The sequence below is a fragment of the Tauraco erythrolophus genome, chromosome 8 (assembly GCF_009769465.1).
Source record: "Tauraco erythrolophus isolate bTauEry1 chromosome 8, bTauEry1.pri, whole genome shotgun sequence".
NCBI lineage: Eukaryota > Metazoa > Chordata > Aves > Musophagiformes > Musophagidae > Tauraco > Tauraco erythrolophus.
In genome coordinates this window covers 32,966,351-32,994,153 of record NC_141472.1, presented here as the reverse complement: position 1 = coordinate 32,994,153, position 27,803 = coordinate 32,966,351, and the positions used below count along the sequence as shown (strand labels likewise).

Genomic DNA, 27,803 nt, shown 5'->3' with positions numbered 1-27,803 from the left:
TACTGTAATGTAAGTAATTAATCACCATAACTTCTCTATTACCACTTGTTTCTCTTTTACAGGCCACATCATGGGGGATGTGAAAATGGTGACAGCTACTCGAGTCTCCAAAACCTCCCTGACACTCAGCCCCCCTGTCCCTGCTGAAGCACCAGCATTTACTCTTCCTCCTCGGAATATCCGAGTGCAGCTGGGAGCCACTGCAAGATTTGAGGGGAAGGTAAGAAACAGAGATGATGGAGGGCTTCTGCATTTGGGTTTGCGCTTTCCTGAAGCTGCCTAGTAGGCTGCAAAGGTGGTGAAGTTGCCCCTGCAATATGGGACCATTAGTCAAGAATACAGCAGTGTTTACTCTCCTGAGTCGACAGGGGCATTAGGGGTCTGTTTCGGAGTAGAGGAGGGTGATGCAAAACCTGAGTGTGTGCGAAGTATAAGCTAGTTGAGTGTGCCAGGCACTGAGTTCAGTATCAGTGGAAAACTGCTTCAAGAGCTGTCTCTAATCAGAGAGTATATATTCTCCTACTGCATATCTGTCTCCCTGCATCCCAAATCTGGCTGTTTGTGAAGGTTTGTGTGTAACACAAATCTAACCCTGCTACAGCATGTTCTTCCCAGTAGTCGAGCCAGGAATCTGTAAAGAGAGCTGCGATGTTTTTGTATCTGCACTGCCTGCCATACATGTTAATCTGAAAGCAAAAGGAGCGTTTTCAGGGGAAAGATTGATTTGTTCAAGGAAAATTGTTAATCCAAAGGGTTTAAAAGGGTGTGTAGTGGGGCATGGATCCCAGATTCTCCTCTTTCCCTCATGATTTGGACATTGAATTGTGCTTACCTGGTATTCATGTTGCTTTCATGCTTCAATCCTGGTATGATCTCTTCCTTGTTCTAGCTATCTTCCTTTTGCCTCCCTTAACCTAAATTTTTTTCCTGGAGCTGCCAGTTTCCCCTCTCAGCCCTTTCAGTTTCCTGCTGTCCATGTCATGCTCTGGTTGTGTGGTGACAGCTGTTTCATCAGACTGACCGCACTTAATCTTTGAAGTGGTGGGACTTGTCTGACAGGGGCAGGAAACTGCAACTTTACTGTAACAAAAGCGAAAGCTAGAAGGAATTTAGGAAATTCATAACTTCTGAAACTCTGAGTTAAACAGAGAGCTGGCAGAGGGCATCTGATGTTCCTCTGATTTGTTTATGTCAGAGCAAGCCAGGAACTGGGAGTTTTCAACAGGAACTGGGGAGAAAAACAATTTTTGGAGTATATAAATTTTTAAGTGCAAACCAAAACTCAGAAGTAGTTCTTGGATTTGACTTTTTGAAGAAAAGTTGGCATTTTTCATAGGAAGTAGATAATTTCAATGAAAGTGTTTAAACTGAAGAACAAGGGTGTTTTTTTTCAAACCTTTAGAAATATTTAAAAAAAAGAAATAGATTACTTTTATTGTGATTTTAAGGCACGAGTCAGAAACCTTTGGTGAGTATGACATCGGCCAGTCCCAGTGAGCATTCCCTTTCTTACTTTTATCCTTTTTCTTCCCCCCGCCCTTATTATTTCACCTTGCTTTATTGCAGATACAGTGGAAAAATGGCAACACATTGCTACTTTATGCATGTGACACCTATGCACAACACTATTCTAGCTCTGACTGGTTCTTCCAGACAACACTGCAACTGGCCATAACAGTACAGTGAAATCAAAGTTGAAGCATGTGATGTTGCTAAGATTTGGTTTTACATTTCTCGTGTTTCCTAATGTAATTAAAAGCTCAAGTGGGATATTTCCAATTTTTAGTGCTCTCTGCAGGCTTTTTATTATTAGTCACATGGAAGCAACTGCAAAATATAATGACCTACAAGCTAGAGTGCCGTTACTGCTATGCATTTTTTCAGATCTGGTTTTAAAGTGTTAATTTTTCAGGAAAACCAATCCCCTTTTTGAAGTCTCTTTAGAAGCTGGAAGGGTAAAGTCTGAGGGGGTTTTTTAGTAGCTTGGAAAAAATACACAAATTCAATACTAATTAAACTGACAGACTAAAGTTCCTTGAAGGAACAAAGCTTTGACTGAAGTCCAGGATTGAACCTACATGATGAAAATCTGAATTCCACTTCTGCCCATCTGGTATATGAGCATGGCTGAAACCTTTAATTTTCTATCCTTAAAATGGGGATGATAATATACTAGTTGCATGCACGTCGTATAGCTGAAATGAACCTTTAATTCTCAAAGTGCTTTTTTAAGTGCCAAACATTAAGAGCATGGCTTCACTGAAATACATGTGAAGCCTGCAATTACTTTGTGGCAGGTAGCCTGCCTCAACGGTTTGGCAAACCACGACGGCGCCGTTACAGCCACTGTCTTTGGCACTTCGGCCTCGTGCTGTGCATGGAGTGTTGCCTGCCTTTTGTTCAGTCCAGCTTGCTGCCCTGGAGGAGCTTTGCTTTACCTCTCTCAGCTAACACAGGTGAGAAGAAATTCGTAACACAGTTAAAGACATAAACCAGCTGATCTTTAAAGTTCTGATCTTTAGTTCCAAATTTCCTGGAATCCGCCCTAGCTGGAGGCTGATGTGTGAACTTGCAATTTTTTTTTTTTTTTTTTTTTTTTTTTGAGGGTGTAACAAGCTATATTGTAATGATTTGACATAGAGAGTAATCGAGCATAGTATGTTCTCCTTATTATCTTATGCAAGAAAAAATAGGTTTTTAATTATAATACTGACTATTAAAATTGAGTCTGTGTCATCTGTTGTTTATAATGTAATGTGATTGAAGATATTGTGTTTGATTGTGGTGTTTATACCTGATGGGTTCAAATTAGTATTTTGTTTGTGCTCCCAGTCTAAGTAACATGGGCAGGGTGAGGGGGAATGCTACAGTACGAGTTGAAAGGGTGCTGTCACTCAATAGCTGCAGCAGCCTGCAGATCTTTTATCAGCTGGGCCTGTCTCCAGCTGCTTAGTGCAATGTTTCTTCTTCTATTGCTTTAATGTTCCAGAAGTTCAGAAGGACAGTGGACCTGTTCAGGACAGGTTCAGAAGGACAATCTTAAAAACAAGTTATTAAGATTTATTAATAGAAGTAGCTACTGAATATACTTCGTTTTTTCTATCCTGGAAAATAGGCTACAGATGTTATGATGGGTTGTTGCTGATACTCTGCTTCATCACACAGTATAAATATTGAACTAGACTCAGGCTAAAGAAAAATAAAAAGTTTAAAAAATGGCTAGACAGGAGATTTTCTTCAAAGAGTTCCTCTACGGTGGAATTTATCTTATCAGAAAGAACAAACATTTTGACAATCCAAGACAGGATATAAATCTGATATTGTGACGATCCTGTACTCTCATTAAGTGAAAAAGTAAGAGAGGGCCCCACAGTCAAACTTGTTGCTTTGTTTTCCACTGACATGTAAGATAAGTTATGTGAAATGGCAATTCAAGATCAAGGAGAACGCAGAAATTGAGAAATAGCCCATAAAAGTAGGAAATTGGAGGTAGAAAGGAACTGGAGTTGCCATTAAAAGGAATTCTTTTTTCCTGTTTCTCCCACTACTACCCTGGTTTTCTCACTAAAATCTCAGCAAGTTCATCTATCTCTGACTGCAGATCTCGGTTTTCCAGTGTGACCTCAGCGTAAAACGTTAGCTCATCGTCTTTCAAGTGTATGAGTATGATTTTGGCCTGGAGCACCGGCTGAGGGGTGGAACCACTTAGTAAGGCAAAGGCAAGGTTACCTTCCCTAGATGCTCCCCAAACGTCTGCTGCGTGGACATCTCAGTTGTTCATCAATCAATTGCTGAGGTGATTTTTAGGGAAACCATCCCAGATTATTATGAAATAGTGTTGTGGGTTCCCAGCTTGTTAGGAATTGATTGATGTGCTGTTCTTCAACTGCACATCATGTGTGAGGTGAACAGCTCATGGTAGTAATCTCCTGCCTTGAGCTAAGGCGTTGTAGCTTGTCTGTCAGACCTTTTATGATGCTTTTGGAAAAGAAGAGCAGGCCAAAGTGTTACCAGGCTTTGTTTTAAGCTGTTTCTTTCTCTGCTATATTAATCACTGGAATACTTATCAGTGCTTTGCAACATTAAACTATGATTGTATGTCTTTATCTTTCTAATTCATCTGAACATCACTGGATTTTAAAATGCTCAATGGCATACTAAGAAGGAGATTCCTTTCTTTGTAGCAAATATCATGGGGGTTTCTGTGGCAAGTGTCACATGAGAGGATAAGCAAACCATTTTCAGCCATAGCTGAATAAGGATCTGTAAATAATCAGGCAGGATGGTATTTTGCTGCTGCTGCTAACATTTGATGAATTCACAATCCAAGCACAATATCCTATCAATTTCTTTCAGACTTTGGGTGTTACTGAATTTCATTTTCTGACACTGCACAGGATACTCCAGTTACCACATGGAGCGCATTACTGTGCTGACCTACAAGTTCATTAGCCATATATCTAGTTTAAAATTTAATTTGTTTCAGTCTCTCTCACATTCAGCTGCACTAGTAAAGGTTCAAAACATCACAGTAGACCAATAGGGATGGAAATGGTGTAATTTTCCATGCAGTTAAATGAAATAAAGCTTTTAAACGTTTCCATGAATTTCGCTAGCTTTTCTAACTCTCATGAGGATGGCAAGCATATATTAATAGGAGTGCTGGGCAGAAGTTCCTAGGAAGATTTTTCATTGGAATTTTCAAATCTGTACAAGTTTCCTTTTCTTGTGATGGGCAGAGGGTAGTCAAAGAAGATTTCCACAACTTTGCATGTTTTTGTGCCTACCTGATATCCTAGTAACCCGTTTACCGGTCTTTCAGAGACTACAAGCTCAGTGACTTAAGACTGAAGCCCTGTCTTATGTCTCAAACTGCATCCTTTTTCAGAAGACCTCCTCCTTCATATTTAGAAATTTGACTGCTAAATATTGGGCAACTTTATCCAGCTCTAAGTTTCCAGTGTAACTGTTCAGAGGAGAAGTTATGTCTCCATTGTAGAACCTAGCAGTTTTTTAAATGTTGCCCTAACTCCACTCCGCATCCACCTACAGCCACAGCTTAAGTGTTGCTCTCAGCCTGAATTAGCCCATCCTAGTGTTACGGCTCAGTTTCAGCTTTTGCTTGGATTTGTGAGCCTTGTCATGTGTGCATTAAGATGGCAAGCTAATCCTCTGGTTCCCTTTCTGTGTTTAGAAGCACTGAAGAGTTATTTCATGACTGTCTGGGGAAGTCTTAGAAAACAGGTTGACTTTCTGCAGCAGACAAAAGTACTGAGACCCTGAATTCCTGGTGATGGATGTAGGTGAATAGAGCAGCAGGGTGGACTGACCCCAGCAGGGCTCTGCACTGTGACTGTCCAGATAAGGAGTCCGTGAATGTCAGTGCTCTCATCCAGATTTCCCTAGTCTGTGTTAACTTCTGTACAGAAAGATACTTTGAAACATAGGGAGATTTGCTGAGGTTTCTGCAGCAAACTGATGGAGAAGCTGAGAACAAAAAATTAGAATCTTTACTATTCTCTAACCACTGAACTGAAGATTCTTTTGATCTTTCCCTCCCTATTTTAAGCTTTGGGTTCTGAGAACAATAAAATAGTCTGCAGCAGAGTTATTGCTTTAAAAAAAATTAAGATGGCTGCCCCAAACAAGCATTTTCAGTTGATAACTATGAGATTAGCTGCCCACACATAATTGTACTGAACTTAAATAGCAATAGACTCACTACATCAAAAATATGGTGTGAACAGTTCTGGTTCTTTACTAAAATGTCACAGTGTCAAGCAGTAAAAAATGACAAGTCAAAGAACCGTCAGTTTCCAACAAACCCTTCCCTGTCCAGGGTGATATTAACCTCTGATTGTGGCAGGCAGTTAACTCAACCTGCTTTGGCTGCACACAAGTATAGTTTTTGAGGGTAATATTGACGGTCATTAATTTTATGAGCCTAAAGAATACTTGTGCTACAGCTCTGCTTGAGAGGAGCAGCCAAATGTCATGCTGCAGACCACAGACTGATTGCCTAGGGGTCAGGAAAGAATTTTTCTCCTTGGATAAAGCATTGCACAGTTGGCAACGGTGCAGTATGGGTTGTTTTTCTGCTTCATGTGAACCATCATATATGGTCCATTGCCAGAATCAAGATATCAAACTACTAAATCTAGTCTGGTATTCTAATCCCAGGGAGCTAGATTTCATGTATTGACACGTAGTTCATACCTTGAGTAGATGTTGGGGTACGTAGTTCAGAATGCTGCCCTTTGAGTAGTTACTGTTCTGCTCTTCCCCTTCCATCCCCCTCCAGATAAGGGAGCTGGATGGTAAATTTTAAGGCAAGCCAGGTCAATGTCAAATCCTGCCTCTTTTTAATGTGCTTTCTGGTTGTCCTTCTACACTCTGCTATTGCAACATCCTGCTTGTATCTGTTTGAATCAGTTAAGTCCAATGATACGCATCAGTTTGCCAACTTCTGATCTGCTTTTGCTGCCGCTGGTTGCGCAGGTACTCTTTGAAACATCGTGCCTGAGAAAGTAAACTGGGATCAGGCAAGGAGAAACGAGGTGATGGGAAGATTGACAGTGATTCTGCCATCTGTTCTGAGGTAGAGGGGAGACCCATTTATGTGGTGTGTTAAGAGATAAAGAGTGGGGAAGCGCTAAAAGCAGCGTTGAAGGAAAACGCTCCCACAGCATTTGTAAATCCTTTCAACTACCTGCTAATGGAAAAACAGATCTAACCAATTTGTTTACTATGGCTGCTGCACCAGCTTTGCATGGCAAAACCTTTGTCAACTTTCCTTTGCTTTGGACTTGGAGCAGCAATCTGTGCTCCATTTCCAAGCCTCAGTCAGCAGGCACTCCAGAGGTATGCCTTAATTACATTGTAGGTCTAAGTTTGAGGTGGCAGGATCTGAAATGAGAGAAGCCCGTATGATGACAGAGGATGATGACATGGCATAAAGTGCTTTGCTGTCGGCATGAGAAGTTTGCTGTTACAAAATGTACTGGGCAGATAATTGCATGAAGCTGCCAGTGGTTTTGGATCTGCACTTTCTGGAGAGGTGCGTGTTTGGAGCCAGATGAGGAAGAAACTCAGAAAGATCCATGTTTTCATGGGAGACAGTTGTCTGCTGAAAGTGAATGCTGTGGGATGACTTGTGCTCATCTGCTTTAAAACTACCATGCCGTGTAATACTCCCAGAAATCTGATATGAGACACTAAGGCATGTTTTGGGGAGCAAAGAATTGGAAAAGTTGTTGATTTGACTGGAGATGGAGGTGTTGTTTGATCTTTCTTTCCACATACCAGTGAGCATTCTTGGGAAAAACATGGCGTGTTTGGAAGTTACTGAAACATAAGAGAAGTTATGAGGCTGGGGTGCCTTGCAGGCCTGCGCGCGGCTCCGCACTGGGAAGCGGTTCCCCACAGCTTGGTGGTGTCAGCCAGGGGCCTTCATTCACCCCTAAATCGAGACTTAGGGAGCACTCCGAAGTGCCCTGTTCCCAGAGCTCATCCTGCCGGAGCCACCAGGGTTTGTCGGGCCAGTTGGGCCCACTGGGAGGGTGGGGAGAGAGAAGCTGGATGTGAGAGAAATAACTGCAGACACCACGGTCAGTGAAGATGGAGCGGGAGGAGGTGTGCCAGAGCTGAGATTCCCCGGCAGCCAGTGGTGAGACGTCAGGATGTCCCCTGCAGTCCATGGAGATTAACTGTGGAGCAGAGATCCACCTGCAGCCTGTGGAGGACCCCCACACCAGAGCAGGTGGCTGCACTCAAAGAAGGCCATGACTGTGGGAAACCCACGCTGCAGCAGTTCGTGAAGAGCTGCAGCCCTTGGGAAGGATTCATGTCAGAGAAGTTTGTGGAGCACAGTCTCCCATGGGAGGGACCCCATGCTGGAGCAGGGGAAGAGTGTGAGTAGTCCTTCCCGTGAGGAGGAAGGAGTGGCAGGAACAGTGTGATGAACTGAGTGCAGCCCCCATTCCCTGTCCCTGATTTGATTGATAACAAATTAAATTGATTATTTTTTCCCAAGTCGAGTCTGTTTCACCCGTGACCATAATCGGTGAGTGATCCTTCCCTGTCCTTGTCTCAACCCTCAAGCCTTTTGTTGTATTTTCTCCTCTGTCCCACGGGGGAGGAGGAGTGAGCAAGTGGCTGCGTGGTGCTGAGTTGCCGGCTGGACCTGAACCATGACGTTCACTTACCACAGTGCTGTTTTTTACCCATTTATATGTTCTCATGAGCAATGCATGTATTATTTTATTTGGTTCTGTTTTATTGTATAACTGTATTGGCATTTAGAAACAGTGGCTCAAAAGAGTTTCAGCTTTAGACAAGGGTAAAGTGGCTGCTCTGCCGGGAAGTGGTTAAGGTGGGATTCAGTCAAAATTGCTTCCCCACGCAGTGTCATCTACACCCAGAGTTATTCAAAGACACTTCCCTTCATCAGCTGACACAAGCACCCATGTGTTGACACTCATTTTCCCTGCCTTGCATATGATTTTGTCCTTTAGAAAAAACTGCAGGGCTGCAAGTTGCTGCTCAAGAAATTTCTAGGTTTTAAACAGGAGCGGTGGTCTCTGAGCTTCAATTCTGTCTCTCAGTCTCTTTAACTCGTAAATTCAGTTCATACCTGTCTCCCTGACACCTGTGGCCATCATAGGCCAGGTGAAGTATTTAAGCGTTCTTTGTGTAGCCTGTGTGCAGTGTGTGTGATGATTCCCAAAAGTGCTGGGCTTAGTACACCATCCCATGCAACTGATCTGAGCATGCGCTGCACTGAGGCAGCAGCCAAGATTTCTGGATGTTTGGCAGCAGAGTTTGGTCAGACCTTTTGCAGAGTTGCTCCAATCTGCCAGATATTCAGAAATCCTAGACAATGCTCCATATCCTCAAATTCCACCCAGATGAAATTTCTAAGTGGGAAAGAGGCCATGACTGGGGAAGACTGGACATACAGTATCTCTATTCTCAGTTGCCATTTGTCAGGGTTGATTTTTTTTTTTTTTTGGTACAATCAAGCCTGTTTTCAGTAACCCACCCACCCCAAACTGTAGCAGAAATGTGCTGTTTGCCACTATGAGATTTATTGTTCTGTTTGCTTTCTGCCTCACTGCACCTTGTCTATAACCAGTTGCAGACAGATCTCTGCTGCTCTGTGCAATGGCAGAAGGACTGGCTCCCTATTCTTGGTTGTTTTGTTGCTGACTACTGTAATTAAAGGAACATCAAACCCAATGTTTTTTAATAATGTAATAATAATAATAATAATATTAATAATAGAAGTTTTTTAGAACACTTCTACTAATGTGCATATGGAGCTAAAGAGAATCGCTTATTATTTTATGTAGTATCTATCCAAACCAGCATTGTTTTAGCCGAAGCCAGTCTGTGCATTTGTGCTGCTCTTGGTCACCACTTTTTCTTTCTTTCTTTACTTTTACTTTAACGTGTTTCCAGTTGTTTGGATTTTGAGATGGAAGCAATTAAAATCACATGAGAAACCAGACAATAAAATTCTGTGTGATTTAGTTGCATCTATCTGCTCTCAGTTCGAATTGGGGGAACCAACACACTGCTGACTCTGAAATGTTTATTGTAGATACATGTTTTGTGATCACCCACTACTGTGATATATCATCGTAAAGCATGGCTTTGTCAGCTAAAGGCAGCAAGTGTGTTTGTTTAGGGATTTATCCATAGAGATATCCCTTGGGTTGATTTTGAAGAAAATTTACTGCATTAGTAGGGATTTCTGGACTTGCTATTTTTCTATAGTCCTTAAATAGAGATCAGAGAAGAAAATCTTAAATTATGTATTGACAAATTTGAAGAGGAAAAGGAGATACAAAATATTCATATTTTTGTGTAAAGGAGGTTCAGTCTTTTACAAAAGTAATGATGGAATAAATACCATGACTAGTCATAAAGTCCACCATTTAGGGATGATAAGATAAAAATCTCTGAAGAAGGAAGAGAAGAAAATCCAGCTGTTTCCCAAGACAAAAACAGCTAATCAGCATATCCTAAATAGCTGAACAAATATGTGTTCAGAGGTTGAATGCATGTAAGTCAGGGTAGAGCAGTCAGTATAATTCTTCTCATTTTTCTTGTCCCGTGATGCTTAATCATGAATGTCTCAAATTTCAATAAAATTTTATCAGATTCTTCAATTCTGCTTTTAATTTGAAAAATATCATCATCTTTTCCAGGGTGGTCTCCCTTGCTACTCTGGGCCAGTGTGTAAGTCTTTGTTGTGGTCAATTCCACTGGCAGTAAAACTCATCATGTAGCATTGTGCTTCTTATTTAAATAAATGTTTTTAATAATACATGAAACATGACTGCAACTTATCATTGTGATGTTTTAAATTTGCTTTTTGGGGAAATTGTGCATTAGACTCCTTTCACAGTCATAACAGGTTTAAAGGTTAAAGAAGACCTAGTAACTGGAACAGGCTAAGCAGTTAACTTTCTTTTCCTTCTGCTGCAATAACCTATAGTGGCATGAGAGGGATGAAATGTGGAAAATGTCGTTGCTTGTTTTCGTTCTTCCAGAAATGTGGCCCTAGCTGGAAAAACTTTAAATTTCCTTTTTCAAGCTAACCTAAAAGGTAGGATGGAATACTTATCATCAGATATGCATTTGGCTAGCTAGTAATATATTTGCCTTCTGCCATAGAATCATAGAATAGTTTAGGTTGGAAGGGACCTTAAGGATTATTCAGTTCCAAGTCCCCTGCCATGGGAAGGGACACCTTCCGCTAGATAAGGTTACTCAAAACTTCATCCAGCCTGGCCTTGAACACTTCCAGGGATAGGACATCCACAACTTCTCTGGGTAACCTATTCCACCGCTTCACGACCCTCATAGTGAAGAATTTCTTCTCTTCTCCAGTCTGAACAACCCCAACTCTCTCAGCCTGTCTTCATAGGACAGGCGCTCCAGCCCTCAGATCATCTTTGTGGCCCTCCTCTGGACCCACTCCAACAGGTCCATGTTCTTCTTAGGTTGGAAGAACTGAATGCAGCGCTGCAGGTGGGGTCTCACGAGAGCAGAGTAGAGGGGCAGAATCACCTCCCTTAACCTGCTGGCCGCACTTCTTTGGATGCAGCCCAGGATACGGTTGACTTTCTGGGCTGCAAGCACTTCTTGCTGGCTCATGTTGAGCTTCTCTCAACCAAGCCTGATACCACGAGCAAAGCTTAAAATTTACTCCAGCACCTTGCCTTCATCTGTCTGATGAAACCACAAAGGTCGAGGGGGAGTCCAGTGCTATATGTAATTATGAAAGCACGTAAAATAGCAAAGTATGTGTTTGACTGTCTATAAATGTGTCCCAGAGAGTTTGACCTGAATTATACCAAATGACACCAAATCATACTTTTCAGTATAATTCTGCTTTTTCCCTGTAGGAAAAGAAAGTAGTCATTAATAGACAGCGAACATGATGCATTCAGAATCGTTGCAGAAGGCCACATGTGGAGAAGGTTTATAATCAAAACACATCATTACTCATTGTGGTTTTGCTCAGTCCACACTCACTCTAGCACCTAGACTCCAAAGCTAAAATTTTCTGCTTTTGACATGTTACTTGGCTTTGCTCATTCATGGATACAGTATGAAGTCTGGAAACCTACTGGGCAAAACCAGACAACGTATTTTTTTTTTTTTCACATGTAACATCTGGACTCCCTAGCATCTAAGTGTGTGCTGAACAGAAAATAACATTGCTGTAAGTCGTGTACAATTCAACCAATTCATGAAGGAGAGAAACCAGACTGTCTGACAGGGAGCAGCACGGGCTGGCTGCTCCCAAAGGAAAGCGAGCCAGGAGCTGAGGGTGAGCCATGCACGGGCTGTGCCATCACCAATGGGCCACAGTCTCACAGGCTCTGAGCGCAGCAGGCAGTGCCGTGTGCTCTAACAGGATCTACCGATGGTCCCAGACATGACAAGCAGTGAATCAGGTTCAGGATCCAAACAGAGGGTACAGTCAGGAGCAAAAGTAGGCCAGGCCAGATTGTCCTTCCATAGGTTCCCGGTTCAGTTTTAAATGTTCAGTCTGTTAGACATTATCACTATGTTACTGGAGGTAAGTGAATCTCTAGCAGGTGGCTGAAATAGCGCATACTTCTGTGCCTAAGGTGCCAGAGTTCATTGTTTAGTGTCTGGGGATAAACTTGCCTTCATCATGATTTTTAAGCCAGAAGTCTTCCCAGTTCATAGTTCAGCATCACATGTGAATGCACATCTCTCTGTTCTTCTCTTATGTGGAGGAAATCACCTTTGGAAGAGGTGAGATGTTGGTATGTTGGGGTAGTGCTTGGTGAGGGAGACACTGCTGCTCCTATTGCTCTCAGAGGTTATGTGTCAAAGCTCTCTGCACTAGTAGGAGCTAGAAAATCAAGGCATTCCTCTGACTGGTCATCCCCAAGAGGACTCGTCCAATATAAGGGCCTTGAATGGCCTGCCTGAATATGTTGAATTTACTCCTCTAGGAGACTTGACATCCAGGTTATTGATTGGGAATTAAATCGTGTTTGTTGACTCACAAGTTAGTAACCTGACCTCTGGGCTGGCCTTTCCACATTAAAGATATGTTGTGGTGAGATTCTAGAGATGATCTAAGCTCTTCTGCCTTTCTTCTTCTGAGGAGTTTTAAGAATATACATCACTTTGCATGAAAGAGTGAAAACCTGGAAATGTTCTGTTTAAAAAAAATATTTTTTTTCCTAGGCTTTCTGATTATGAAGATAGCTTTAATGCTGTAAACTTTCAGCCAAACAGAACAAAGCAATCCTTGTCTTCTGATAATACTGTGGCCTAAACTGGTACAAATTCCAAGTCAGCTTTGGATGTTTTTTTGCTTATATAGAGACCTTTGTAATTCATGAGCAGAAGGAGGTGAAATTGAAAAATAAATTATTTTATCTTTCTTTCTGAATTTTCCTTGCTTTTCTGCACCTTTCCAAAATACTATAGTAAATGTTACTCTATGGAATATATTATTTATTATAAATACAACAGCCGAGCTTACTAGAACACTAATTAAAAGTCAAACAGTATGCCCATATGTAATGAATACAAGAAATTTTCATTTAAAGATGACAGCAATCTGCATGTGTAGCCCAAAGAAAATGGAGAAGCAAAGACTGACAAATTAAATAATTTTATTCATGGCGACTTGGCTTTTGGTGAAAGAATATTGAGCTTATTTCATCAGGCTCTGTGCTCTCTTAACTCACGTTGAATCACAATAGTAATTTTGCTCTAGCTGCACAGTAGAGTCAAATGGTAACTGTGTGGCTTGAGAGGTTGCCATTCTTTCCATGTGTCCCATAATACACAAGCAAGCCTATAGTTACGGAGCATGTATTATTTAAATCATTTTTGCAAAGCTTAGAATACTAGTGTAATGCACACTATTTTGCAAAAGCTTTGTAAAAGCACGCACCCACACATGGTAGTATCTGATATCTCGAATCTGAAATCTAACTGGTTTTTTTTAGTTCTGTAAACGCTCTGGAACAAGAGTTTAATAACAAGCTTGATTCTTTTGTCTATATAAATTCTGATATTTCTTTCTAAAAGATTAACTCAGCAATTTTTCTCTACAAGGAGGCAAATATGAATATTTCAAAATGAAGTTAAGTTAAAAGCCAAGGCACTGGAAGAAAAATATGATAAAATCTTGGAAATATAGATTAAAGCACTATGATAAATGATATTGATTTTTGCTTATTCATGGTACCACTTAAACAGTCTAATTCAACTGGAGTTCTAGTGTATGTTTGCTGATAGTATTTAACATATACACAGGCCAGACTAGAGTTGGACCCTTCTCTGATGACCTTGCTAGCTAAAACAACCGAGGAAATAGTCATTGTTACCCCCTCTGACATTTATGTGGAGTACTGAGGCACAGTGAGATTTATTGGTTCGTGCAAGATGGCACAGAAGTACATGCCTGGATTCAGAACTGAACTGCTGTCTTCCAGAAGTTCAATTTGCATCCAGTACCTGAGACATGAACCTATCTATGTTGGAGATAAGTAGCGTCCAATTTCGGAAGAGAAAGTTATGATTTGCAATAGCTGCAAGTATCACCAGTGCCTAGGAGACTGCTGTTGTGTTGAATGCATCACTCAATGAAAGCACAGTGCCAGAATTAGGTCCTCAGTGCCTTGACACAAAAGCTAGTTTGTTTGCCTGTTGGAATATGCTAATGGGCAGAAGTGTAGACAAAGATTTGTCTGCTCGGGAGACCATTACACGCTCATAGGTTCAATGGAAAACATTATGTTGGATTTGTTCAGATCTCTCGATAGGAATGCCAGCAACTGCAGTTAAGAGGAGCTCTATTGAAAGCATATGCACAGTAAGCACTTTTTCCACAACCTAAACAAATGCAGCTATTTTTGAGTGCACGTGTGTGTTGCTCTTACCAAGATCACAGCAATTTTAGTTTGGGGAGAAAGCATTAGAAAGAAGAGGCAAGCCCACAAAATTTCTCTTGAACTCAGCATGTCTATAAATATTTATTCTGGACTGTTGAACTAGAAATTTATGGCCACATCAATTTATACTTAGTATTTCAGTTAGTACTTTGAGGGTTTTTTCTTTTAAACAGTTGTTGCTCAGCCCTTGATTTTTATTTTTATTTTAAACACGGCAGTTTGTATATTGTACTGTATGAGTTCTCTCTGCTAAGCTGTTATTAAAAAGTGTATGTGTGAAGCCTGGAAAGCTTATATATTTTACAGATTATTACAGGATAAAACCATCACTGACAGTTGCGAATGAGCAGTTCATGTTTTGCAATAGGCTTATGTGTGGAAGTCTTAATTGCTTAATGCATAGCAGCAAGTTGCTTATAGTGGCATAAATGATGCAATGAGAAATGCAGCATGTTTGGGCTGTCTAATGGATTTGTATCGTCATGATCCAAGGTTGCATTTTATGCCTCTTTGTAATCACAGCAGTTCTACTTTTAATGACATTTAAAACAAATGTCGTTTTGTGCCCAGTGTGCTCGCCAGCCCTACCAAGCAGCGTGAACAGCGAAGCAGCACACGCAGCTGAGGAGGATTTCCATAGCCTGTCCAGAGCACGGCCTCTGCCAGCAGCACTCGTCACTGTCAGCAGACAGCCTTTAAATGAACATACAACTGTGCAGTCAACTCAGCAGCAAAATCCAGTTTGAGCATTTTCTGTGGCCACTGCCAGATTCCTAAAGTGTAGGAAATAAATCTTGTCTGGCCGGAAATTGATAGAGTATGGGCATGTTCATTCAGAGCAAAGAGTTTTTGTTACCACCTTACATTCCAGATGTGGATTTTTGCCCTTACTTATGAATTTCATATCTCCAAACATATTTTCCATTAGCTGTGTGTTTTGCACACAGAAGGAAAGCATATATTTTCTTTTTTTATCAATTTTCCACAGTAGGTCATGCATATTGTGTGTGCTCATGTAAATTATAGAGTTTCCTTACCTGTTGATAGCGTGTATTGATACTAAATTCCTAGGAACAGCATCCTCAAGCTAGGAAGGTATGAAGAAGATAGGGCCACTAGTATTCAGTGGCATGTAAAATAAGTTTGCATCCTATTAAGACAGAAAGTTCACATCAGTGAGAAAAAAAAAAAATCTTCCTGTCTTCCAGAAATAATAGAAAAATTAGTTTTTTGCAAGTGTTATTACGGTGAATGACAATCATTCTTCTGAGACAAGAAAGAACCAGAGTGGATTGTCGTCTTTAAGATGTGGCTGCCAATTCAAACCCCAAATATTATTGTTATGAAGGGATCGTTGCTCTGAAAATAATTGATGCTGTTTAGTTTTGCTTTTTTCATGTGGTATCAGCAGAGTTTTTTGACCCGATGATGTCCCAGTCTCAAGCTGTGGCTCAGAGTGTCTGGATTCTGTGGTCAGTTCTGTGAGGTAAAACAGCTGAATGGTTACGGTTTTCCTTCTGAGTGGGGACATACACACATTTTGCTAATGACAGAGCAAAATGTTGGTGTTAATTCATCCAGTACTTGTCTTCCTAGTGCTTGTGTTTGGTGTGAACAATCTGTATCCACCTTTCTGAATTTTTACTGAATAAAGGATTCACAACTGAAAGTAAAATCTTGGTCAGGTGTTAAAAGCTAAGCTTTTTGTGCGGGGAAGAGGCAAGACAGTTTCCCAACAATTTATTTTTATTGTGTTAAACCATTTTATGTTTCAGCCTTTTTTTCTAGTGCTGCCAAATAAAATTTATGAACAAAAGTAGCAGCAAGCACAGTAAATCAGGCTGTCCTGTGGAAGTGGAAATGAATGAACTGCTCCTGTTCTGACAGCTTTCGCAACATGGTGAAACTCTGGTCTGATTTTTCAAAATCTTCTCTTCTGCAGCAAAGATTGATGCTGCTCTGAAATGAACACTGATCCTATCAGGAAACTTCTGGTGTGCTCCTAAACTCATTCCTACTGACTTAAAGCAGCTGCTTCGTTTAGTGACAGCTGATAGACATCTTGATTCAGAATCACCAGAGATGCAAGGGAGAGAAGGACAGGGTAAAAGAGCACATTTTAGGGGCTTGCTGGGCTGTGAGGAGCAATTAGCAAGAGCCTTATTTCCATTCAGCAGCCACAGTTGTTTCCCTTTGAACTCATTTGCATTCTTACTGCATAATCCTAAATGACCCATAACCACGCACACAGATCAGCTATTTCTTTTCGGGTTTTGGCATTTTAATCTATTCAAACTATTCAGCACCTCATAAAATTTAACACTTTTTAAAAGGCCTTGACATCATTTGGTACATGGGAAGAAAGTTTCCTCTTTGCAGTTTGCCTCTTTTTTTCTTTGAGAAGAGATTCACAAGCAGATAAAATTCTCATTAAAATTGATGAGAGTTTCACCCATTAGCGGGCTGCAAAGTTTATCTTCCCTGTTTTGTTGAGACCTCTTGCACTCACCCTTGCCTTTGAAATCTTTGTGGCCCATTCTACAGACACTTCTATTCTAAAGAGCTGTGTGGCAATATCGAAGTTACTGAGAGCTCACAGAGTCCTGTCTTCTTATGCTGCTCACATTTTCCTGTGGTGGTGAGTTAACATTGTCTTATTTGTAACACTGTTTTTACATGCTTCTCTTTTGCTGCCAAGACTCTGGTCCTGCTCTGTCTGGACTCTCTTTGCTGTTACTTCATACTCTGCACTTTGACACCTGTATACAAACACGTTAATATGATGTTGATGGCTTCAGTCGTTATTCAGGGTACGAGCAGCTGTGCTGCTCTCTGCGCTGCAACTTCAGTTCAGTCTTTGCATTGTTTGCTGCAATAGCAAATTTGTTGGCAAGGAGGAAATATGCTCAGATTATTTGATCTAATGTTACTAAAATATGGAAAGTTAATTTCCTTTTAGTGTGAGTTTGGTAAAGTCTCTGAGTGTCTCCGTGTCACAGATCCTCAGCTATGAAGTTAGAGGGACACTGTCCTACATGACAGCTGCCTGTTTTGGAACTGAAATAGTCTTTGGTTTGAACATAACTCAGTATCCTGTGCACTCCTCCTTTGACAAAGTGTCAGAATTTCACTGCTTTGCAGAGACCTTGTCATCTTTGTGTGCCAGTGTAACTCATAAAAACGTGCAACAACTACAAGGCAGTACAAGGGAGGCAGGACAGCATCTGGGTGGCAACAGGGGAAATAGCCAAACCTTTCTCCTAGACTTTACCCAAGGTTTATGTCATCTGACTGCTTTTGAATTGCCAACCTAGACAAACTTTTTTATAAAGGGGAAAAATTGGATAATGACTAAATATAAATCGAAAGAAGGGCAGAGATTCAGTCTACTTGTAATCCCATCAGAAAACTTGTACTTGCAGGAAAAAAAAGAGTCCAGGTGAGCTGTATGGGTGGTTTGCGTGAAACTCTCCTCATGCGCTTAATGGCTCCAGGTCAGCTGGCTGCAATGTGGGGAAAGTGAAAAGGCAGATGTTGCTGCTGGTAGGATGATTTATTAAAGCTCCATCAAAAAACCACTGCCACTCTTGAGACTGCAACCCCTGTGTGAAAATGCCCTCGTTAGTGTAACAGAGGTTTACAACCTTGGATTCACTTGCTGATTGACGTTACAGCTACACAGAAATGTGTTTATACAGTGTGTTCCCCTCATGTCCACTGTGCTGGAAAGGGTGGACTCCACCTTGATAGTGTTCTGTATTTCATCTGAATGATGTTTCTGGTTATTTTGGGGCTGTCTGAAGACTCCTATAACAATGTTACTTTAAATGCAATAAATCTAAACTTATTCTTTAAATGAAATAAAATCTAATTTAGGAAAAGCACCTATGCATGTGATTAATTCCAGAAGACATAAGTAGGGCGTAAGCATTTTCTTAAGAGCTGCCTTAACTGAGGGTGGTGTTTGAACTTAGAAATTAAATAAACTCAAAGCAGCTTGATACACAGTGCTGCTCTGAAATTCCACTTGAGTCCTTCAGAAATAATTTAGGACAAATGGACTCATAGATGTTATGGTACCTGGGAAAGCAATGCTTTGTTCAAACAGCTCTACTCTGGTGGCTAAGCACAAAGCCAATACTCCATGCACCTCTGGGAACTATCCATGCTGAATTTTGAAAAAAAAGCCCCACCATTATTAAATGTAGAAGATTGAAGAAGAAATGATCTGCAGCTGCTGTCTGCTTTTCGGTTAGCAGACCGTGTCTTCCATGGTAGGTCATAAATTCTTCCCTGCTGGGAGTACCGTAAATGCTGATTCCCCTAAAGAACTGTGGTAGTATGTGTAGTGTTCAGCACCTCTGCAATCTGCAAAAAAGGGTTGAATAATGAGATAACAAAATTTGCAGATAATGCAGAACTACTTTAAAGAGTCAAAACTAAAATTGATGGGGTGCCATCTGCAAAAGGATCTCATTCTCTTTAGTGCCTGGACTGTAAAACATCAAGTGCCGTTTGGCATTGATGAGTACAAAGTAGAAAAATAAAATTTACTTAGTTCAGTTTTTATTAGCTATTACTTTTCAAAACAGAGATCTTGCCCTGAACAGGTCTCTGACTAATCAGCTCAAGATGGGCAAAACAAATAGTGTTAAAAAAAGTTTGGAAAGTGAAAAACCCCCAACAGTCTGCTGTGTCAATCCAGAAATCTGTGGGTTCTCACATTTTGGGTGCTACATGCAGTTCTGATCTGTACTTATCTCAGGCTAGAAAAGAGACAAAGTTTGACAAGGATTATCAGAGGTATTTCATGGCTCCTAGTACAAGCACAGATTAAAAAACAAGGACTCTTCAGCTTGAACACAAGCAGACAAAGAGTTGGAACAAGTTCATACAATCATGAATGACATGGAAGTGAATAAAGGGTGTTTATTTGCTATTTTCCAAAACATAAAAATTAGGAAGCCACAGTAAAATGTTGAACAGGATTAAACCAAACAATGCCTTGCACACAGTCTGGGAAGCCCACCTAAGCCTTCCCTAATGATGTACTAAGGCACTGCACTTGCTCAGGCTTCTATGCTCCAGACTGTAACTTCTGGCCGTTCTCTAAACTCCCACCACATGCACGAAGTAAATCTGGTTTTGTGACCGTCTCATAACTTTACATTTTCAGATGGAAGATCCACACCAGCTTTATTTGTATAATTTCCGTAGAGCTTCGCAGCAATGTAGGGTCCAAAGTGTTCTTCTTACAAAGCAGCTTACTGTTTTTCATGAATTCTCCAGTGCATTACCATTTTGGGCACCTTTCCCTTCTTGTAACATCTTTTGCCTGTGACCACCATAATGGCTGTGTTTGTGTGAGCATTTTCTGTGGGCATCTTTATGTGTTTTAAGTTGGACGTTTTGTCCTTGGGTACCTAAATTCCTACTTAGACAATTAGGAGTTGTGAGGCGCGATAGTAGTTCACTAGACCCAGTAGAGTGGGTGTAGTGCCGGCGCTGGTTTATGGTCTGAACTGCAAGCATGCTTCCAGCCAAATGAAGCACTGCAGCTAACGAAGCAAAATCTAATGAGTTTTCATCAGTCAAAGAATTTTGTGTAAGATAAACTTTGGTCTTTTTGCTACAGAATTCCACATTGTCCGTACTGAGGGAAGGAATAAGCGCAGGAGCATGGCAGAAAGTTATTCTTCCACGTGATCAGATCATTCCACACTTTCTAGGATGAATGGACTTTTTGCCAAGCTCCTGCAGAAACCCTTGCACGTTGCCAGACAGCAAAGCAAAACTCTATGAAGGAGTCTCGCATGTGAAAATTTAGAAATCCTTTAACTCTTACTTTCCCCTGGCTTGTGTCTCACCTGAATTCTGTGATTGTATCCTATGATCTACAGATTAGATCCAGGATCCATAATCGGAACTCAGTCAATGTAGGTTTATGATATTGTGGAGGTTTTTAGTGGAATTCTAAAGGATGCTGCTTTTCACTCACATCCCCATAGTTGGGTAAAGCAGCCAAAATGAGCCAGAAGTGCTCAACACTCACTATCATGTTTTAAGTCAGTGAAAACTACATATTACTCAGCATCTTCTGAAATTGGGCCACAAGTTTTTTCCATGGGGCTAGGAAGATGTAAACTTCATATGACACGCTAACAGTTTCATTGAAGTAATTATTTTAAAGGAACAGCTTTTAATAAATAGGAAGAAAGTGCTAAGACTCTCTCTACCTTCTGGGTCTACCCTTGGATTGAATTCTGTGAATTGCATCTCCAGGCTATTCCTCCGTATCTCTCACCAGGACAGAGGGGACAATGACAAATCTTGCAGCCTTTCTATGTTAGTGCTGGGACATATTATCTTTCTACTTGAGACTAAAAGAATATGAGAGTTCTTCTATCACATTGTTAACATTAGTGATATCAAGGAGTTCAATCTGGCAAAAGTTTTCATTGCAACAAATCAGAATCAAGCAAAATGTGTGTGGTTTCAAACTTCTATGGGTGAAACCTTGAGAAGGAGCTCAGCACAATTATACATGGTCTGAAATTGCGTAAGAACAGAATGCAGGGATTGCCAGGATGGGTGCCTGAAGAATGAGTTGTAGCATTTGGTGGTGCTTTGCAGATGTTTGATGCTACTTTCTACTTCTGATTCTTTTTTTTATTGTTGCTGGTTTTGGTTGAGTGTTTTGTTTTGATTTTTTTTCAAGACAACAGTCTGTTAGAAGGCCTGTGTTCTCATTTTTCTCTCCCTGCTCCACACCATTTGTGAGAAGAAACAGATAATCGCACACAGCAGTTGTGAAGACTTACGTCTTCAGAGTTGTGTTCCAGTTAAGGTTTCACCTAAAGAACTAATTTGCGAGGACTGTGTACATGTGGAACGGGAAACCCAAACACCAGAGCTCGGCACTTAAACAAAAACATACCCGATGTTTACAGAAAGACCATTATTGTTTCTTGTACGTGCAATAGGCAATGCTCTGAGGTGAGCTATGTTTAGTCCTAATATGTGTTCCCGTTTTGCTTTAAATGAGGCGACTGTAGATTCTAGACTGCTCCGTAGAAGAGGTAGGTTCTTTGCTTTGTTTGCAAGGTCATAGCTAAGTGTCCAAATATTTAACGTTTTCATGTTTAACCTTGCCAGGCAAGTTTTCTGTTTCAGAAGCAAGCTTTTAAAATGGATAAACTATTCTTGAGATATAGTTTGTGTGTGTTTAAAGTCTCAGAAGGAGCTTAACGATGTATCATGTCCACTTTCCTTTATCAAGAACATCTGCTGTTCATTTGTTAAAGCAAACTGAAGCTTGAGCCTAACAGAAGCCTTGTTACAAGACTTACAGAAGAGCTGCACTGGCCAGGACCATGTTTCCCAGCTACACTAACCAAAAAATTTAAATTAAAATAAAAATGTACCACCTATTAGGTGGGGTTGTATTCATGGTGTTGATGTTGTAGTCTCCACAGTTTTGTAGTGCTGTTTTCCTAAGACTGACATTAAGAGTTCACATCAGTATGAAGTATTACAAGAAGGGGCTTTTTTTCTTACTACAGAGCACAGCTCTGTCCACATGGACAGAGCAAGTGTCACGGTGTATCCAGTTCTTAGCATCCTCTGGTAAGTTTGCTCTCAAGTACTTCATTCCCCTCGCAGGTCTTTTGATCAATGTCCAGATGCAAAAACTCTTGTTCTTGACTGAAGGAAGATAGAGGACACTGGCTAGAGTCTGGTGACTATGGGAAACACCTCTTTTTTTGTAGGACCTAGGATGAGCCACATCCACAGAACAGCTGTTACTTTATGGATTGAATCTCTTGGGGCTGCATGAGAGCCTTCAGCTGTATGACCTTCAGATGAGCCCATCTAATACATTACTTGCAATAAAGTGAATAATATTCCATTTTTGCTGATACCTAGACATTGGAAGAAGAAGTACACTATACAGTCTCTACTGCATTTCAAGTGTAAGTGCTATACATTGTTTTTTCCTGTATCTTCACTTCTTTGAATAAAATTACCCTTACAAAATTTGTCATGCTACTTAATGGCATTTCTTCTGCTGCTTTCATGATACAATCTGACGGATCAATACTCTTAAGTTTTGCAAGAGGTGCAAGCAGTTTACACCCTGCTAGTAATGAGTATTTGCTAGGCCAAGTCCCTTCTTTTTTTGTGTATCAGGCTTTTGTTTGCAGTCAGGAGAATAAAGGTCAAAGTTTGTCAGATATTCTTTATGGTTTTCCACATCTCCCTTGACATCTCCTTCTGATGTGACTTCTAATAATCTGCCCAAAGCATACACTTCGGAGCTCAGTGGTAACATCTGGCAACTATAACTGAGGCTATCGTCTTTTTATCCCTTTGCAGCTTCTCATCTCTGTGGCTTTTTCTGAGATGTAGTTCCCAGAAATGACTGGTTTCTGGTTGAAGGTGGGCATGGAACAGAGGACAGGCTACAAACTCTTTTCTAAAAACTACCTCGCTCTGGCATTTCTTAGTGTTAAGATAGGCAGGCAACCAAGTAAGCAAAACACCGGCAGTTCTTCTGAAGGAGATCACTGCTGTCAGACATCATCTACCAACCCACTGACCAATTTTTCTTAAAAGTCTATTGTTATCCACTGTGGATGTGGGGAACAGTTTATTCTCTTCAGCTTTGCAAGTACCTTTATGCATTAGAAAACATTTCTCATTACTGCCATTCTTGTAAGTCTTGTTACCCAGGTCATGCAAAATTTGTTTTTATGTTGTTTTAATGCTTCCAGACACTACAGTCTAACTATAAATGTGCTAGCTACACTACTAACCATCAGTGGTTTTAATAAAATATTTCTCTGTATTGCAGTGAATGAGATAGAGGCTAAGAGCATTGCTTTTAATAGCCTCGAGGGGTGCGTATCCCTAAAAGTCTCAAGAGAAGTGGAAAAGTCTAGTTTTGCATAACCCTTTATCAGTGCACATGTTAATTAGACCAACTAAAACTTCCATGCATTTTCTTTAAGTATATTCTGTAGTTTTCCATCTCAAATATAAGTGGGCAGTTACGGTATCGAGTTCTAACTGAGAACCAGATGTCAAAAAGCAGTGTCACAGCTGCAGGAGCATCAAACCTGTTTATTTTAGGATGTTAAATACCACCTACTATACCCTGTTATTCTTCAACAGCCTACAGAGGGGACAACCTTCCTCAAAAAGGAGCAAGGTATGCAAATTGGGTTGGAAGCTACATTTTAAATAGTATGTGAAGTATAAAGAGTTGAATAGAGAATATTTCTGTCTTTCAAAGGTAGATTCAAAATCAGTTTTCTTTAGATGGATTGAACCACTCAAATACAACTGATTCTTTTATTCAATGACTGAATACTTTACATACATAGGTCTTAATTCTGGATTTTGTGAAATTAAAGGCAAAGGCCATCTACAGAAATAGAAGCACAACTGAACTCTGTGTGCTGACAGAATCTGGATATTTTAAAATTCTGACTTCATGGGAGAAGGATTGTCTCTTGAGATGAATTTTATTCATTAGTGGAATTCATATTGCAGCATATGAAGTCATCCGAGTGAGGGGAGTTATTTTGAATAGAAACTTCATAACAGTTGTATTATTGCCAGTCTTAGTGCAACTTTTGATGTGCCTCTCTATAGATGATGTAATCGGGGGGTTTGCAAACCAAGACATCTTTTTGATAGCTGTTTTCTTCCTGATCTCATTGCTTATGTGTTGATGTGACCTTCAGCAGCAACATGGGACGTTTAGCTAGTCCTTAAGGTCATGCACTGAACACTTCAGCCAGCGTAATGAACGTAATGCCAGAATATGTCATGAAACGTTTGCCATCATTTCCAACAGTCTTAATGTATTGCCATCAAAGTGAGCAGTGTACTATTACTTATAGCTATCACCCAGCTGGCTGGAATTGGTAATTATCTAATTAAGGTTTAGGCACTGCCCACAAAAGGTGGGCCATTTCCTCCTGGCTGTGGGAGATGCAATGACATCCTTGGAGCTACAGTCTAGGCTGGTGAGCAACAATTACTCAGTAATAGTACATCCCCCATCAGTGTTTCACAGTTACTTACACTTTGGTTTATTGTCACTTGTGGCTGACTCTTTTTGGGTGCTGTGGGTTTGCGTTTGTTGTTAACCTCTCTGGAGCCAGCAACAAAGCAGGGTATGGCTTTGAAGTTAAAAGCATCAGCCAAAAGCGTGCATCTCATTGCCTTAAACTGCTGCTGCAACTGTGACATGTTTAAGTAGGCAAACCTCTGTTTTTTTGAAATTGGTATATAAACAGCTCTTTTATGGAACATCGATATAGGCTAAGTTTTAGAAAATCTTTCCTGCGCTTTCAAACAAGAAAAAGGGTCACTGAATGTATTTGGCATTGGTGGTCACTGAATGCCTTTAGGTTTGTGATCATGAGGACTAGTTTGTAGCAGCATGTTTTTAAATAATACTATCCTTTAGTGTACAGCTTCAGTAGATTTGTTGTATTTTTTTCTCCTTATTTCTTTTGTTTGGAAACATAGTGCCATCCCTTTGTCAATAGCATTCCCCCAAACCTGGGTGCAGAACTGAATCTTAACTCTGGAAGTTTCACATGCAACAGGTTCTCTCTCAGGTCTTTCTACTTGCTGTGTTGATGCGTGGAGCAGAAGGCCTGTTTTACTTTAGCAGCCTTTTCCAGGAAGACTCTAAGCAGTCGATGGGTCCAGACAAAAACGCAAAACTCATGTCTGTGCTAGTGCAATGGTTATTTGCTGCTTGCTGTCAATTTTCCACTTGTTAGTGTTGTAGAGCAGGTAAAGAAAAGCTGTAGCCTCACTGGGACTGGCAATACTCACATAGGCCAAGCTGTAAATAAAGGCTATAGCCTTCTGTTGCTGGGCATTAAATAAGCAGATAAATTTCTCTTTTGCTGTGGATTTATTCAAGGCAGATGTTTTTAGTGAGCTCTGGAAAGGTTAGGAAGGAATATAAAACCTGCTGCAGTTCTGGAATTGATCCATTAGGATCAAAACCTAGTAACCAGTGATTCGTTTAAGGGTCCCTGACACTTTTATGGCAAGACTATGTATTTCAGAGAGGGCTGGCTCAGTTTGAAACACATTCCAAACCCAAACCTGAAATAAATCCTTGCAACAGAGCAATTCTGTAAACTTCTGCTTTCCCATCAATTCATTTTTGACAAAAAAGGAGTTTGGGAAGGGAATGACTCAACCTTTTGAAAGGAAAGGGCATGCTGATCGCCTGTGTTTGTAATTTTCTATGTGGCATTTCCTCAGTGTAGAGGTGTGGATGAACAAAATAATAGAGACATAGCAAGCATGAAATAAACACATAAACACACGTAGAAGAAATGGAAAAATACTTAATATAGGCTCAGCCATTTGATACTGGAAGGGCATGTCTAATGGTCTACCAGAGCTTGAGAGGTCGGGTAAAAATGGCCTTGTGTGGTCCAAGAGAGACTTAAGAATATGATAAAACAAAAAGAAAAATGGAAGGAAAGTGTTTCTCATTGCTTCAACCCCAAATGTTCCCTGGAATAACTGATGGAAGGTTTATGCTTGGGAGCTACGAAACTGAATTGAACAATACGTAGAAGAAAACACCAGGAGGAATGATTGTGAACTGGAAAAAATAGTAAATGTATTAGGTGACGTGTAATTAATGACTTGTGTTCACAGGCCAGAAACACAGCAGCTGTAAACAGAAAACTGAAAATGTGGTTCTTTCTTCATGCCAATTCAAGTGCTACTCTGTCATTTTACTGTATTGCCTTACTTGAAATAGCAGTTTCAAAGCCGCTTTGCCTCAAATATTTCAAATTCAAGGAAATCTTAACATCCAGTTAACCAAAAATGAGAGGTAGAAACTCCATTCTAATATACTTGCTGGCTTTGAGTAAATCATTTAGTCTCTCTGTTGGTTTCTTAATCTAAAATGAAAAGATAGGCAGGAGGGCATTGACAAGTTAGTAGTAGGAAACAGTTCTTTGGTACAAGTCGCTTTCTGTACCAGTGAGCGCATTATCAACTAACAAGAGTTACACTACTGTAGAAATCTCCTATTAATGCTTCACAACTCCCTTTTTATGAAAATGAGATGTGCTGAGAAAGATATTCCTGGGAGCCTGCCCTCTGAGCAAGCACTAAACCAATATGCTGGAGTAGTGTTCGGCGGGATGGTTGAGTGGGAGCTGCTGTTTTTTGGAAAGCACAGGAAAGAAAAAGCATGGCGGCAAAGAGCTTTAGAAAGATGCTGTGGTATTTTTAAACAGTGATCGATTCCCCATTGTGCAGGATCCCACAATGTATTCTTCATAGAATATGTCTCTTAGGTAGACTCGGAAAGAACTTGAGAAATTTGTACCAGAAGTGGAAGCTGTCTCCAGCATATTCAGCATATTCATGCTCTTGGCAAACGTTAATGTATTCTATATATATATTGAGTAAGGAGTGCCAGGAAGAAGGGGTCGCCACGTCACTGGCAAAATTAACTTGTCTGACCTGATACCCAAGGAATTAAAGGAAAGAGAAAAATTTCTGACAGCTGTAGGTGAAGCTCAACAGATGAGAAACCCAGCTGGAGTGAGGTGGGGCTGGATTAAAAATGAAAGGTTTTCAAAGAAGAAAACCTAAGAATGGGTAGGGTTGGTTGGATAAAGATTGTAATTTGAAAAGTAAGTGCCGTGTAGTCAAAAAAGTTGAAATGCAGATTGGAAACTGAGAGGAGAATGCTGGGAGGAATTCGTGCAAGCCACAACCAAGCCCTCTTCAAATCAAGACAGATCATCAATATTTTGCCCGCCTGGAGGTTGAAGGGACCTTCCTATTCAGTTACCAAGATTTGATAACATAGTTCAAAATGCAACATTGCTCCTTTCCTAGTGAGCAAACACAGCCACAACTATTACTCATCCCAGCTCGTCTTGATCCACTCAGTTACTTCATGACGTGTAGCCAAAGGATCAAAGAGTCGGAAGATGGAGAGCTGACTTATTAGAGTGGGGGAATAGGAAAGAAGGGAAAAACACTGTAATCAGGAGTTGTTATGATGATTGGGGAAGTGTGCTAACAGTTAACACGTACTAAAGTGACTTTCAAAGAGGATGGCCTTTCTCATAAAGCAAAGGAAGAACCTTTGCCTGAGGAGTCAATTCCTTGGTGGAAACTGGTGTATGTCTGCTTGTCCCATTTTTTTATGAAATAAAGAGATAGATCCTCAGCAGGTTTCAACAGCTCAGTTGAAAGTAGTAATTCTATTCTCAGTTATACCACCTGAGAATCTGCCTGCAAATCTGAATCTACCATCAATGCCATAGCAGG

At 40.6% G+C, this 27,803-nt stretch overlaps 1 protein-coding gene across 2 annotated transcripts in view; it reads left to right on the top strand.

The window, feature by feature from the left end:
• MYLK (myosin light chain kinase) overlaps positions 1-27,803 on the top strand; it is a 220,746-nt gene that overhangs the window by 63,379 nt on the left and 129,564 nt on the right. For both annotated transcript variants that reach the window (XM_086615378.1, XM_086615379.1), the window contains one exon: positions 63-220. In XM_086615378.1, the coding sequence (XP_086471504.1) occupies positions 63-220 (158 nt within the window). The remainder of the gene's footprint in view (positions 1-62; positions 221-27,803) is intronic.